At 43.2% G+C, this 15,293-nt stretch overlaps 1 protein-coding gene across 1 annotated transcript in view; it reads left to right on the forward strand.

Moving 5' to 3' along the window:
* The window catches only part of fbxo41 (F-box protein 41), a 58,682-nt gene extending 52,277 nt beyond the window's left edge, over positions 1 to 6,405 (forward strand). The window contains exons 6-13 of the mRNA XM_056280928.1: positions 490 to 728; positions 926 to 1,041; positions 1,771 to 1,923; positions 2,243 to 2,338; positions 2,459 to 2,577; positions 2,901 to 3,059; positions 3,165 to 3,280; positions 6,343 to 6,405. Of these exons, the coding sequence (XP_056136903.1) occupies positions 490 to 728; positions 926 to 1,041; positions 1,771 to 1,923; positions 2,243 to 2,338; positions 2,459 to 2,577; positions 2,901 to 3,059; positions 3,165 to 3,280; positions 6,343 to 6,405 (1,061 nt within the window). The remainder of the gene's footprint in view (positions 1 to 489; positions 729 to 925; positions 1,042 to 1,770; positions 1,924 to 2,242; positions 2,339 to 2,458; positions 2,578 to 2,900; positions 3,060 to 3,164; positions 3,281 to 6,342) is intronic.
* Positions 6,406 to 15,293: the final 8,888 nt, after the last annotated feature.

A 15,293-nucleotide genomic window follows, 5' to 3' on the forward strand; every position in this document is an offset into this window, starting at 1 on the left:
AGAGAGAGAGAGAGAGAGAGAGAGAGAGAGAGAGAGAGAGAGAGAGCGAGAGCAAGAGTAAATTAGAGCAAGAAAGTGCAATAGCGCTTTGAAGAATATACCTTCCAAGGCTAAAGATGACATATCCCATCAAGGGGGCAATGCTTGCTTGGAGGGATAAGCTTGGTTTGGTCACATGATATTGGTCAATAGGAAAATAAACCATTCAAATATACCCAGCAGAAGACCCTGATACGGTTTTGAAAGTGGGCGCCACCATGTGGATATAAGTGGAATATCAAAATTTCACCATTGTTGCACTATGCAATTACTTAAATGTCTGCATAGGGCATGGAATATCCTGTCTAATATCTGGATTTTTTTTTTTGAACTGTACAAATGCAAGATGCTCATTGCATTCAGGTAGCTGGCCTTTCCATGTATTAATAAAGAAAAAAATTGATTGTGTGTCAGTTCAGAAGAGAACTTATTGCCATGCCCCTCCAACAGGGCGGTCTGAAGGGCCCTACAACAAACCATGTCGCCATGAGAAGAGCCCATCCAAGTCCAATGAAGTTATCAGCCCAGAGATCTTAAAGATGCGTGCAGCCCTCTTCTGTATCTTCACCTATCTCGATACAAAGACCTTATTGAGGGCTGCTGAAGTCTGCCGTGACTGGAGGTTTGTGGCCCGTCACCCAGCAGTGTGGACTCGAGTACTACTGGAGAACGCTCGCATCTCCTCCAAGGTGAACCCATAATACCGATCGCACTGATTGGTTTTTAATGTTTTTAAGACTGATCCAAGCATTTCAGCAGCTGTCAAAACATGTTTGCTCTAGCTGGTCTGGATAATTAACATTTGAGTTCGTATAAAAAGGCAGTGGCATGTTTGTCTTGCACTGTCTTTTGTAAATATTCACTTCTCCTCATGTCTCCTCCCCAGTTCCTGGGCACGCTGTCTCAGTGGTGCACTCAGACCCACTCCCTTATTCTACAAAACCTCAAACCACGACAGAGGGGCAAAAAGGAAACCAAAGAGGACTATCTGAAAAGCACACGGTGAGGCCTGTTTACGTCACAGATTGGCTCTCACTGGGTGTGGTAACCCAATATGCCCAATATGTCATCAAAAAATACATCCTTGCTTTGGGTTATTGCACTATGAGTTGTGTTTGTTTAGTTTTGCTATTCAGGATCATAATGAATTGCAAATCTTGGTTGATTAATTGGTCATTAGAAGCCTGCATGAAAGTGGGTTGCTCTGTTTTACAGAAACATAAGTTCAGAGATTTGTGTGTGCATAGGACCCATGTGTACTTCTGTGGTTGTGAAAGATAGATAGTGAGGGTGGATTTCCACATATTTTTTTCTCTTTATTGATTTGGAGATCTGCAGGTTCATTTCCTCATCATGCAGCACCTCCAGCTATTTCCCTCCGGTCCTCTTTTTATATCTACCCCTGTAGATGTATTTTTGTGTGGGTGCACGCATCTCTTTTGTGTGTCAACATGCTGAGTCACAGTGGGTTTCTCATTACCATACTCTTGGACTGTGTTGCCTTCCTCATTGCCTCATTAAAACAAAGGATTTTCTTACAATCTATCATGGGTTTGAAATTTCTTGAGAGTATATTATAGCTCAAAAATGCATCTTAGCTCTGCAGACATAGCATTAATGTGCTGTGGCCTGTATGGTAGAGGTGCAATTCTTAGCTTTGTTGTATTGTGCTCCCCACCCCCTCTCTCTCTTTCATATTCTCCTAATTTCTTCCCATCACCACCTTCTCAGTGGCTGTCTGGAGGAGGGTCTGGAGGCTATGCTGAAAGCCACAGGAAGCAATCTGCTGATACTGAAGGTGTCCCACTGCCCCAATTTGCTGACAGACCGCTCTCTCTGGTTGGCCAGCTGCTACTGCCGGGCCCTGCAGGCAGTCACCTATAGGTAGAGTGAAACACTTGTACCCATTTATAAAATCATTTTAGAGAAGTACCTATATGATGCTAGTTGCTTTTCGCACAACTTGATGTCAAGGTCATACAATCAGGGCAGCCCCCCAGAATAAAATGTGATCATTGACTCTCAGTATAAGTATGGGTCATATTAGGATCAAGACCCTAACTGAAAGCCACGAACCATAACTCAAACCGAACGCCACGCAGATATTCTTTTCTCTGACTTAAGATGAAAGTACAATTTATGTGTCAGGTTTATCAAATATTGGAACAAGAGCATGCATTTTATATATTTGTTTTATTTGTAGGAGTGCCACAGACCCAGTAGGCCAGGAGGTAATCTGGGCCCTGGGAGCAGGCTGCAGAGACATCATCTCCCTGCAGGTGGCACCACTACACCCATGGTGAGACATGAAGAAGTATTATCTAGAACTATTTCAGTTGTTCAGTTTCCTGTCAGCAAGTGCATTACAGACACAGTGATAAGTTAAAATCAAAGTAATGTACACTATGTATTTTCCCAGCCAACAGCCAGCTCGCTTCAGTAACAGATGCCTACAGACCATAGGTAGATGCTGGCCTCACCTCCGTGCCCTGGGTGTAGGTGGAGCTGGGTGTGGCATTCAGGGGCTTGCTTCACTAGGTAAGTGTGTCACTCAGTAAGATAGGTAGGTATATAGAATAAACTATTTATAATGCATTTCTCAGAATCAAAATTACATAATGCTGCATTCTGCTTGATTATCAAACCAAACCCACTGAAGAAGCCAACCATACAATTAAAATCAGAAGAGAAAATAAGAAAAGGTGCAAGGAACAAGGACATACAACTTTATTCATAGGCTTTGCTTTAAAGGCAATGAAAGCAAGGGCCCTGTTAACCTTATCCTCTCTCTGCCTATGGTCAGTTTCTTCCTCCTCTATGTTTCTTTTACCTCTCTGTACACTCCCCTCACATCCCACCAGCGAGGAACTGCATGCGCCTGCAAGTGCTGGAGCTGGACCACGTAAGTGAGATAAACCAGGAGGTGGCTGCAGAAGTTTGCAGGGAGGGCCTGAAGGGTCTGGAGATGCTTGTGCTCACTTCTACACCAGTGACGCCCAAAGCCCTTCTCCACTTCAACAGTGAGTATGAATAATATTGTTTTTGAGTTACTGTGAAGCCTATGTCAGCTGCAGCATTATGTATAATACCCCTTCCAAATGATATCCCCTCTTTCTCTTATGCAGGCGTGTGTCGAAACCTAAAGTCCATTGTGGTTCAGATTGGCATTGAAGACTACTTTGAGGACCCCAATAGCCCTGAGGCTAGGAAGCTGTTTGATGAAATGGTGAACAAGCTGCAGGTAACAGTTGTAAAGAGTAACTCTGGCCCTTTTTCATAGTTTGATTTTTCTATGTAGGGCTAGTCACTCATGAAATTCAATAATACCATCATATTTTCTACAGTTGATCACAAATGTGCCGGTACCGGTATTCATCTCACGAAATCTGGCTCAGTACATCCATCATCTTAAGTTGAAATCAGCAGAAGCTGTCCACTTGAGGATGCGTATGTCTACTGAAACAATTGTACAAAGATAGGACATTAGGTTACCATCCAAATTATAAAAGTAGATTTGTTGAGCTGTGGCCCTTCCCTGTGCCAGCTCAATATCCTGCTCATTTCCTGGTCACACTTGATATGTGATCAGTGTTTGCACACATTTTAACCCATAAAAGATGCAAAGAAATGACACAGTGAAGAAAGAATGGAAGTGTCTATTTGCATTTCATATTGCTATATACAACTTTTAGTAACATTTGTAACTTGTGTTTTTCATTTCAACATGGAGATTTAGAACAACTAATCTCACCAGCTTTACAATATACACTGATGACTAGAGCGCAAAACTAAACCTTTGTCAAGTGTTATAGTTTTGCATTTGTTTTGATGCATGCTCAATAATCCAGGTAAGAATATCAAAGACGGTTGAATCAGTTCATGCGGATACAACGTTTATTCGCAGATTATTTTTATTTTTTTTACATTTCATCACTCAATTAAGTGACATCTTCAGTCTAAACTGACTGCCGGTATCTCCACTCTTATAAACCATACAGTGGCATAACCACCAAAACCAACGACCAGTTTCATATGCAAATATGGGTGTGACCATTAAGTAGAGTTTCAATGGCCATGTGTACTATTCACAGAGGATTTGGGAATGTTTGCAATCACAGCATGGTGACAGATGTACTCTTAGGCTCTCGGTGCAGGGATGGTCGTTCCCTCTTCACATAGATGGCCTCTTTGACTCCCCGTTCAAACCATCGTTCCTCCCTATCAAGGATGTGTACATCCTCATCCTTGAAAGAGTGGCCACTGGCCTGTAGATGGGTGTAGACTGCGGAGTCCTGGCCTGACATGTTAACTTTCCTATATTGTGCCATCCACTTGGACAGTGTCTGTTTGGTTTGCCCGATATACAAGTCACGGTAATCCTCCTGGCACTTAACAGCATACACTATATTGCTCTGTTTGTGCCGGGGGACCCAACCCTTGGGGTGGACAAACTCCTGGCGCAAGGTGTTTTGGGGTTTGAAAGCAACCGAGATGCGGTGCTTGGAAAATACGCATCTCAACTTGTCCGACACTCCCGCCACATACGGAATCACCACTGGTTTAAGCTTAGGCAGCTGTTGTCCTTCTCTCTTTGATTGGCTGGTGCACTGTTTGGTTTTCTCCCTGGCTTTGATAAATGCCCAGTTAGGATAACCACACTCTGTCAATAAACATTGTATCCGGATAACTGATTCAACCTTCTTTAAGTTTTGCATTTGCTTTTTCTTTTTTTTTTACTTTTACTCCAAGTCAATGGTAAAATTGATGCTGCATGTTTCGAACAAAATCCTGTTTTGACCATCCAATAGTATAGAAAAAGTTTATAAAGCTTGCTTTCAAAGGTCAAACTGGAAAGCTATTTGTCCTATTCCATTTCTAACTTTCTGAGGCCGACATGTCCAAGTCTGTGGCCACCGTTTAGCAGCAATTGGCCATATGTACGTAGGTGTGAAAATGGTCAGGTTGTCCAGTGGTTTTGTTTTGTCAAAAATTTGTTTCCTGTTATATCTTTACATAAATACTTCTTTCACCGAGTAGATTGCCCATCACTCACCATGAATAGCTTCCATGAAAAGCTCTTTGAGAGCGTTAATCTGTATCCACATTAGTTTGACTCTGTCTAGTGATTACAAAGACACTCCTTGTCTGCAACATAAATTGTGTATTTTTTTTCCTTTTTAACTGGTAAGCACTTTGTTGATATACTCAAATATACACACACAATGTTAGCAGGCACCCGGGAAGATGTTTTAAGCAGGGGCGCTGCCAACTAAAACGAAAAGTATTGTGGCGAGCTGGCGTGGAAGAATGAGTTGAGAGGCAGAGATCTCTTTTTAATTGCAAATCCCGTGCCCCATACACCGCATGACCCCGGGAGTGCTCTTTCATTCACGCCGGCCAGAACGGGCCAGAACTGACAACAATGTAACGAACCCCCCCATGTGCCAAGAGGCGCCATCAGTCCCAGTCATGGTCCTACAATCAGTTAGTCAGTAAATGGTCTCCTACTTAGTGTGAGTCGAACCCCAAAAACAACAAAAAAGAATAACCACAACATGAGCACCACATCATTAAAACACAATTTTAAATCTAACTCTAACATTCCCATCAGCCATTGCGCTCCCCTGGTGCAGAACCGCCGACAGTCAGAGCGACCGCCTCCCCCAGTCGCTACAGTATGATGTCATTGTTTTGTTTGTAAGGTATGTGTGTGTAGTAGATTTGGAACGGAGTGTTTACTCACTTTATCATTAAAAATGTACATTCCACACAGCCCTAGCCCACTGTTTAAAATAGAGGTGTTTTATTTTTTTGCATTTGTACATTAGGAAAAGTCAGGGCATACTGTTGGGTCTAAGATGTTACACAGCCACTACTGTGGCTACTGCCACTACTGGGGGGGGGACTGCACTCACCACTAGGGGTAGCTGCAGCCCCCCCCGCTTCCCACGCTAATGAATGTGAGTGTCATCAATACAGACAGTAGCCCTTGTAATCTGCATGCCGTCTCTATTTGGTTCATTTGGGGCTTCCCATGTTCATCACCCCCCCCCCAAAATTTAAAAAAAATAAAATAATATTAATAATCCAAAATCTAATCTAAATCTAGAATAACCATCACTTTAGTCTGGTAAATCATTCATCAAACAGAGTGAAGCAACAAGAGAGGACAACTGGGGTACATAGAGGCAAAAGTACAATTTAGCAATCAAATAATTTGGCTTAAATGATAGTATCCACAGCTTGAAGAAAGGAGGTTGGCACGCTCATATCCCTCCCCCTTCTTCTCCTCTTCTCTTACAGGCTCTGAAGAAGAGACCTGGCTTCTCTAAAATCCTGCACGTGAAAGCAGACAGTCTCTGCTAACATCCTTCATGGGCTACAATTATCAAAGAGAGGCAATCCCGACTCTAGCCATGCTATCAGATCCAGTCGTTTTAAGTCCTCTCCATTGGACTGATCCAGTCTGCAACACCAACAGAAATGATGGATGACTGTAGACCCCGGAGGTGAACTGGGAGGCTAGCTGCACTACAGAGGACTGCCCAGCCAGCTCAGGCAGGCTCAATCCATATATTCCCACTACAAAAACTGACTAATAAATCATCTCTTACTTATCTGGTGGGGCATATCAAAGGTCATTTGCTTTGGTTGTGACAGAGTGCCACTCAGGAGGCTAATTCGGACCTTAAGTCTCTTTACAATGGTGCTTGATATCAGATAAAGGTCCTGCCTTTAATTTGCCAATCAGACTTAAAATGACACCCAACAAAATTGACTCTTCTTTCTCAGTTGTCTGCTGTTTTCAACACATAAGTGGATCTCATCTGGAGTTCAAACCAGATCCCAGTCATGATGCTGTCTTAAATTATCTGCACCTATAGTATGTGTAATGTGCGCCTGAGACTAACTTAGACACCAATGGCTAGGGGGTGGCAGCGACTTTTGCGTATACGTTTGCCAAGAAGGACTTCAAACTATGATGCAGATGGAAAATTGTCTGGTGGTTATTCAAGTTTAGGTATATTTAGAGGCGTGTGTGTGCGTGTGTGTGTGTGTGTGTGTGTGTGTGTGTGTGTGTATGTGAGGTCCAACCCTTGACAGCCCACCTCTCTTGTGACAACAAACTTAGTTTGTGAGGACATTTCAGCCAGTCCTCACAAGGAGCTATTTTTTTAAGGTTGAGACTTGGGTTAGGTTTAAGGTTAGGATTAGGTTATGCTCAGGGTAAGGGTTAAAGTCAGGCATGAGGTCCTGATGGTTAGGGAAATTAGGGAATGAATGTAATCAATTAGGGCCCTCACAACTATAGTTGTACCAACGCGTATGTGTGTGTGTGTGTGTGTGTGTGTGTGTGTGTGTGTGTGTGTTTGTTTGTTGTCAAATGGCCAAGATCATGGTAAGAATAGATGGTTTTTATCCAGCCTGCCCTACACTATCTTGTACTCATGTCCTGCATGGACGAATTAAAAAACAAACACAAAAAATTGCTTTTCCCGAGAACAGACAAATTCTGTATCAGTTCCAAGCACAGGGGGAAGTGTGCGAGGACAACCATAGTCATCTGCTGTCTTCTAGTCTAGCATGGAGTGGTTGCCTCAACAGCAATGTGCAATACCTCCTCTGCCACCTTCTGCTTACCATGTGAACAAGATCATTAGGTACAGGACCATGATCAGTTTGGCACAGATTTACATCTTAGGATCCTCAGACTTAGCATTTGGCTCTCCCGGTATTTCTGGCAATGTCCATTTCTTGAACAAAGATGCAAGTTTATTCATGATGCATTTTTCTTAAAGATGCTGCCATTCATAGCAACACGAGTTAGTCCTCATCCCATCTTGTGTTTTCTCCAGTGTGCCATTAACAGGAAAAGATGGACCGTTGAAAGGACATATTTGTCCATTAAAAACACAAGCAACTAACTTGGAAACATCAAGATTTGAAGAACTGATACGAGCATAAGCACATCTTTCTAGTAATGAAAGGCGTTGCGCTCACTGTAGAACATGGTGCATATAGTTCTTCTTCAGGTACGCTCATGTTATCAGTGTAAACATTTATGTCATGTGACTTTCATATCGTATCACTCTTAACAGTGCCATACAAAGGGCTTTTCATGGTCAAGCCCCTCACTACTCCCCCCACAACAGTGGACAGGCAGCATCCTCTGACTCCACCTGCTGGGTGAGTGTGGTAATTACATTGCTGGAATATGGGTCGGTATATTTCAGGCAAGACTGCGCCCCTTGCAGCGTGTGCTGCATGGAAAAGTACCACACAGACATATGCATACTCAAAACCTAGTCACCAGGTCATTAGTATCATATTTGTTCTCTTTCAAGTTGAGAGTTTAATATGGCACAATTATTGTCTGGTCACAGCCTTAGTTTGGCCAGACATTCACATCGAAACAAGACACCTTCACTTAATACTGTTTAGAAGCAATACCTACAGTGGTCACACTATACGGGCTTGTATGCACTCTTGTGCTGGAGATAAACAATAACAGACAAAAGCTATTATAACTGCAGACTTCTCGCTCCTTTGCTGTAAAGAAAAAGTGTACATAGCTAGATAAATGTCCATCTTGAATTACTCCTGTGTCAGACATCAGGGTGAATATGACCAGTTTTCCTCTCATGAAACGAGTATCTTAGAGCTTGATAAATTGTTCTTTATTTTGCAAGGCACAGTCACCTTATTTGATTCCAGGCAACTACCCTTGTCTCTCAGCTCAATGGACACCAAAAATGTACTTTTTCTTGGTTGAGTGAAAAGCAAACGGGATTTATTCCAAAAATAGTGAGGTGGGATTAGATGATAGACTTTTGTAATAGCTAAAGTGTAGTGCTGAATAATTGTCAAGCACTGTTTTGGTCTCTCCTTCACTGTCCATATGTTTCAGAAGAGCTGTGTCGTTGCGTATTGTTGTGCTAATGTGCTTGTCCCAGGTTAACATGTAAGGCACATTGTGACCGTCTTGGTTGTCCATCTCCTCGTGTTTCTGCCACGTTCACATATTAGACTATTGATGCTACTTATCATGAGTTGTTCAAAGATTTTCTGACGCTTTATAAAATGAAATGGGCTTCAAGCGGGGGTTTGTTTCAATCTTGCAGACACAATAGAGAAAACACAACGCATTTGTTGATACTGAGTGTCGGACAATCCAGCCTTCACTAAGATGCATACTGTATATAAGTTGTTTGTAAAAATAAAAAAAAACAACAACAGCAAAACAATAACATTTGATGTTATATAATACCAAGGTTATAGATACGAGGATCTTCCAGATGGAAATGTTTACAGGTCTTCGCTCTGTAAGCATCCTCTGTCCAAAGTCGAAAGAAGGATAAACATAGAGAATTATATTACGTATTACAGTAGTGTTGGAAATTGTGTATTATAGATACTTTATATTAAATGTGCACCAGAGTCATATAGAGATGGAAATTATTTAAGAAGAGGATAAATATGGTAACTCAGCTATTTATTTCTTTAAAAAGAGTGATGTCTATAATGTTGGCATGTTTGTGTTCAAGCATCAATCATTACGTTGCCTTCTCAGCTGTTCTGCTATTGTGGCCAGGAACTTACTAGATGTTTAAGAGCTTTGATTGCTTGTGGGTTAATGCTGTTTCTCTTTCTTTGATCAAGTCTGTTGTTGCACTAGTGAGAAAAAAAATACTTCAGACATTAATTATTAGCGTGTTGTTTTTAATGTTAAGCTATTTCTCGGTATTTCACATTATATGATGCACTTTCTCTAGCGCGCTTTAATTGGCTCATTTTCCATCGTTTTGTCAGAAACACAAATGGTCCCTGGCCAGCAGACGCCTGGTTTTCCTCTCTTGTAGGAAGTCACAGGGCTGCTCCTCACATGGTGGCGTTACGGTGGGAAAATTCCTGAAAGTGAATGACTGCTGATGAAACACCATGAGTGGGATCGACCGTGTATAGTTAGCCTGTGGGTGAAAAAAAGGTGCTCATTTCAACACAAAACCAATCGCGTTTTGCTTTTTCAAACCATTTCTGTCATTGGCTGTGAGAAGTTCAGCACTGAACCTGATTCAACCACATCTAAGTGCTTTTTGAGGTTCATTGCCAATTTGACCTAATGTTTTACGCCCACATTTGTTATTTTCCAAAGGTTGCCAGGTATGAACTGGTTTTTTTCCCGTGCCGTAATTTTTTTTTGTTTGTTAAAGAGTATATTTCAACTTCACAGCTACATTTGCTTTGTTATGAAAACGGACCTACTGAAGTTGTTTCCAGAAGATAGAAGAATGCAAAGTGTGAAGTACTCCAAATTATTTGTGTCTTACTTCTCCATTTTTTACCTTCCCAAGTGTCAAACAGATTGATTTCTTCCACCATTTAAATGTATATAATTTCCTCTTTTATTGTTTTGATTTGATAGCTGAAGCATCATTAAACGGACCAAGGTCCAATCTGATTTACCTTGTGAAGGGAAATCAGTTTTTGCTAATTTTTTTGATTGAATATCAAGAGTTTGTCGTACTCTGGATTTGAAAATGCAGTACCTGTTTATCTGTCTTAACGTCGCTCATAATTTACCTCTCTGTACATATTTCCTGTATGAATGATTGTACTCTGCCCATTCATCTGAATAGTATTTTACACATTACCTCAGCACTTATCTGGGCAACTAAGTGTACACTTTTTTTTATTTCAGTATGTTGATTAATTTTAACAAACTTCATTCTCGTTATGGTAACCCAATGGGTTTTGTAGCTGACAAAAACTTTTCCAATTGAGGGTCAGTGTTGTGAATTGACTGCAGTAGATGAAAATGTTTTGTTATTCATTTTCACTCATTCCTTGACATCAATAAAACTGCTTATTGCATTCACAATTTGTTTCCCGATAATTTTTGTGTAATTCTAGCATCAAAATCTTCCAGAGAAGGGCGTCCGGGTAGCGTAGCAGTCTATTCCGTTGCCTACCAATACGGGGATCACCGGTTTGAATCCCCGTGTTACCAGGCCAAAGTGTTATCCAAGTGTTATACGGCTTGGTCCGGCGTCCCTACAGACACAATTGGCCGTGTCTGCGGGTGGGAAGCCAGATGTGGGTATGTGTCCTGGTCGCTGCACTAGCGCCTCCTGTGGTCAATTAGGGCACCTGTTCGGGGGGAGGGAGAACTGGGGGGAATAGCGTGGTCCTCCCACACGCTACGTCCCCCTGGCAAAACTCCTCACTGTCAGGTGAAAAGAAGCGGCTGGTGACTCCACATGTATCGGAGGAGGCATGTGGTAGTCTGCAGCCCTCCCCAGCTTGACAGAGGAGGTGGAGGAGCAACCGGAATGGCTTGGAAGAGTGGGGTAATTGGCCAGATACAATTGGGGTGAAAAAGAAATCTTCCAGAGAAATCAGGTTGTTTGAGTGATACAATTGTTGCGCTGCTGTGGTTCAAAATAAAAGTGACAGATTTAGGATTTTTGATTTATACAGGGCGGCACGGTGGCGCAGTGGTTAACGCAGTCGCCTCACAACAAGAAGGTCCTGGGTTCGATCCCCGGGGTAGTCCAACCTTGGTGGGTCAACCCGGGTTGTCCTCTGTGTGGAGTCTGCATGTTCTACCCGTGTCTGCGTGGGTTTCCTCCCACAGTCCAAAGACATGTAAGTCAGTTGAATTGTCTGTACTAAAACTCTCCCATTTAAACAGATACAAAAAGTAAAGGGGGATTTGTGTGAAAGTCATGACTTTAAGCAATTTAGCACCCGGTTCTTAATGCCAGTTTAGGAGTTCAAGTGGTTAATTTGGTTTTTGTGATCCAGTGTGTCAAAGGCCACAGCGAGACCTTGGAGATGGACTCAACTCTCACCCTGAAAAGAGCAAGTGAAAGGTAGTCCCAAGTGGTGATTTTCTTTTCTAAAACCACTTTTTAAAATCTTTGTCAAGTTATTTTGGTTCATTAAAGCTGTAAATATAGTGGATACAAGTTTCATTCAGGTTTGATACCTTTGATTTTTCTCTGTTCATTGAAAAAGTTATAACTGCTGGGATTCAAGGGATCTGGGATAACATTTTTTCAAAGCTACAATCCTGAAAATGTATATGCAAACCAAAGTCCTTCTGATACTTTCTACTGCAGGCGTATTTAAGGCAATAGGCAAGCCATGAATTTCCAAACCATGAACACTTTTGTAGTTCCTCAATTTGATAGTTGGAGTTGTATAGGACTTTCCAAGGAAAAGTAGCATTTTAGCATCTTCAATATAGCAGCCCAATGTAAAAGAGGCCACGTTTGTAAAGGCAGAGGCTAGCAGGCAGGTGACAGAACAAACTTGTGAGACATCTTTACCAACAGATAAGTTAGTTGCTAAAACCCTGGTTCAGCCATTTCATTTATTTGGTGGTAAAAAAAAAATGTACTGGGCGTCCGGTAGCATAGCGGCCTTTTCCATTGCCTACCAACGATCCCATTGTTGCCTCCAGTGTCACGGCACGATCATCTCGGGGTAAATATTTTCCCGGCTAAGGCCCCCTTGTCGTATGTTTAGCAAATTTTTAAGTAGCTAAAGTTCTGCCCGTTTAAAAAGATCGCAAAACATAGCCTTTGTGGCAAAATAACGTTAATATTATATCTTATTTTTTATAGATAATGAAAATATTATTCAAGCTTAATGCAATCAAGTTTATTAGTCAGTCTATGTCCTGGCTAAATTACCGCAAGGTATATAAATATGTCAAATTCTGTATGTAGTGTTCGCTGCAAATCAGGGGAAGCAATAACTTAATAACCAGTCAATCTCTATTTGCTGTGTGGAGTCACAAATCACTATGTTCACACTGGGTATAAATACAACTGAAAAAACTTAACAGCTTTGAGGGTGATTTGAGGTGACAGATTGAGATTGCTGAGATTTGATACTGCTGAGATTTGAGACTTCTGACTGAGGAGATCCAGGCTCGCCGATTCTATAATCAATAGCTTTCGGTTTGATAATAACTTGGTTACAGACAGACTTATACGGACAGATTTGTGAGTGAAGACAGCTTTTGAGTGAAGAGCTCAGGTTCAAGATCTTGAGGGTAAGTAAACGTTACTTAGACCTGAATCACGCCAGAAAACACTACCACACCCGCAGCTCTGTCAGATGTGTACTCTTTTTCTCACATTCACAGAGCTGGGAGGCAAGGTGGTGATACTGGCCTGCTAATCTCCCCGAAATGGAAATACTCTCTTATTTCCATTCCACAATTTTCTCCGCCCTCTTGAATTTCATGCTATTACTGTCTCTTATCCAGTCAAACTCACCATTGTGGTTGTGTACCGCCCACCAGGCCCCCTTGGTGAGTTTCTGGAGGAGCTTGACATACTTGTCTCACACTTCCCTGATGATGACTCTGCACTTACCCTTCTCGGTGACTTCAACATCCACACTGACAAGCTAGATCCTCTTTTCTCTTTCCTCTCCTCCTCTGACCTTCACCTCTCACCCTCTCCTCCTACCCACAAGGCCGGCAACCAGCTGGACATTATCTTTACTAGACACTGTCCTATTTCCAATCTCTCTGTTACTCCCCTCCAGCTCACTGACCACTATTTCATGTCCTACTCTCTCTCCCTCTCTTCTCCCCCCTCAGCCCCTTCCCCTACCCACATGGTTTCCATCCGTAGACACCTCCACTGCATGCCCAACTCCACCTGTCCCTTGGCTGTCTGACTCAGTACGTACTGAAAGACAGAGCCTAAGAGTGGCAGAGCGCGATTGGAAAAAAAGGCAAACTCCCAGAGGACCTTCTCAACTTCCAATCTCTTCTTTCCACTTTCTCCTCCTCCCTTTCTGCTGCTAAAGTTGCCTTCTATCACTCTAAAATCCAATCCTCTCCCTCTAATCGTAAAAAAACTATTTGAAACCTTCTCTACACCTCTTCAACCCCCACCTCCTCCTCCTACTTCCTCCCTTCTCCCTGATAACTTCGCTAACTTCTTTGACAAGAAGGTAGACAACATCAGATCCTCATTTTCTCACCACCCGGTTAGCACTCCTTGCACTAGCCCACCCTCTGCACCCTCCCTCACCTCACCACATCCCACCTTATCCCACCTCGCTCCCCTCTCCCCCGATGAGGTCCTCAACCTCATTACATCCAGTCGCCCCACCACATGCTTGACCCGGTCCCCTCCCCTCTTCTTCAGTCTATAGCACCTGTACTCCTTCCCTTTCTAACCCACCTCATCAACACCTCCCTCCAGGCAGGATGCTTTCCATCTGCCTTCAAGACTGCTAGAGTCACCCCCCTTCTCAAGAAACCATCACTTAACCCCTCTGATGTCAAAAGCTACAGACCGGTTTCCCTTCTACCCTTTCTATCCAAACCTCTCGAACGTGCTGTCTTTAACCAGCTTTCTTTGTACCTCCACCAGAACAACCTCCTGGACCCCAACTAGTCTGGATTCAAGGTGGGTCACTCGACAGAGACAGCCCTCTTTGCAGTGACAGAATCGCTGCACTCTGCGAGAGCAAACTCTCCCTCTCCTGGACCTGTCAGCTGCGTTCGACACAGTGAACCACCTGATCCTCCTCTCTACCCTCGAGGGGCTGGGTGTCAAAAGCTCTGCACTCTCAATGTTTGCATCCTACCTGACGGGTCGCTGCTACCAGGTGACATGGAGGGGATCTGTGTTGGAGCAGACTGAATACAGGCATTCCACAAGATTCTGTTCTGGGTCCTCTCCTGTTCTCCCTGTACACGACATCCCTGGGTTCTGTTATTTGCTGGCATGACTTCTCTTACCATTGTTATGCCGATGACACCCAGCTGATCTTATCCTTCCCTCCCTCTGACACACACGTAGAGAAACGCATTGCTGCGTGCTTGACTAGCATCTCGGAGTGGATGGCGACACATCACCCGAAGCTCAATCTGGACAAGACAGAGTTGATGTTCCTCCCGGGGAAAGGTTGCCCGCACCGAGACCTGGCCATCACCATTGACAACACCGTGGTGATGCCAACTCGGACTGCGAGGAATCTGGGTGTGATCCTGGATGACAAACTGTCGTTTGCTGCAAACGTTGCATTGGTTGCTCGCTCCTGCAGATTTCTCCTCTATAACATCAGGAGGATTCACCCATTCCTCACCAACGAGATGGCACAGGTGCTCATCCAGGCTCTGGTCATCTCCCAGCTGGACTACAGCAACTCCCTCCTTGCCGGCGCCTCGGTGTCGGCCATCAGACCTCTGGAGCTTGTTCAGAAAACTGCAGCTCGTCTGG

This window comes from Lampris incognitus, chromosome 5 (genome assembly GCF_029633865.1).
Source record: "Lampris incognitus isolate fLamInc1 chromosome 5, fLamInc1.hap2, whole genome shotgun sequence".
NCBI classification, from domain to species: domain Eukaryota; kingdom Metazoa; phylum Chordata; class Actinopteri; order Lampriformes; family Lampridae; genus Lampris; species Lampris incognitus.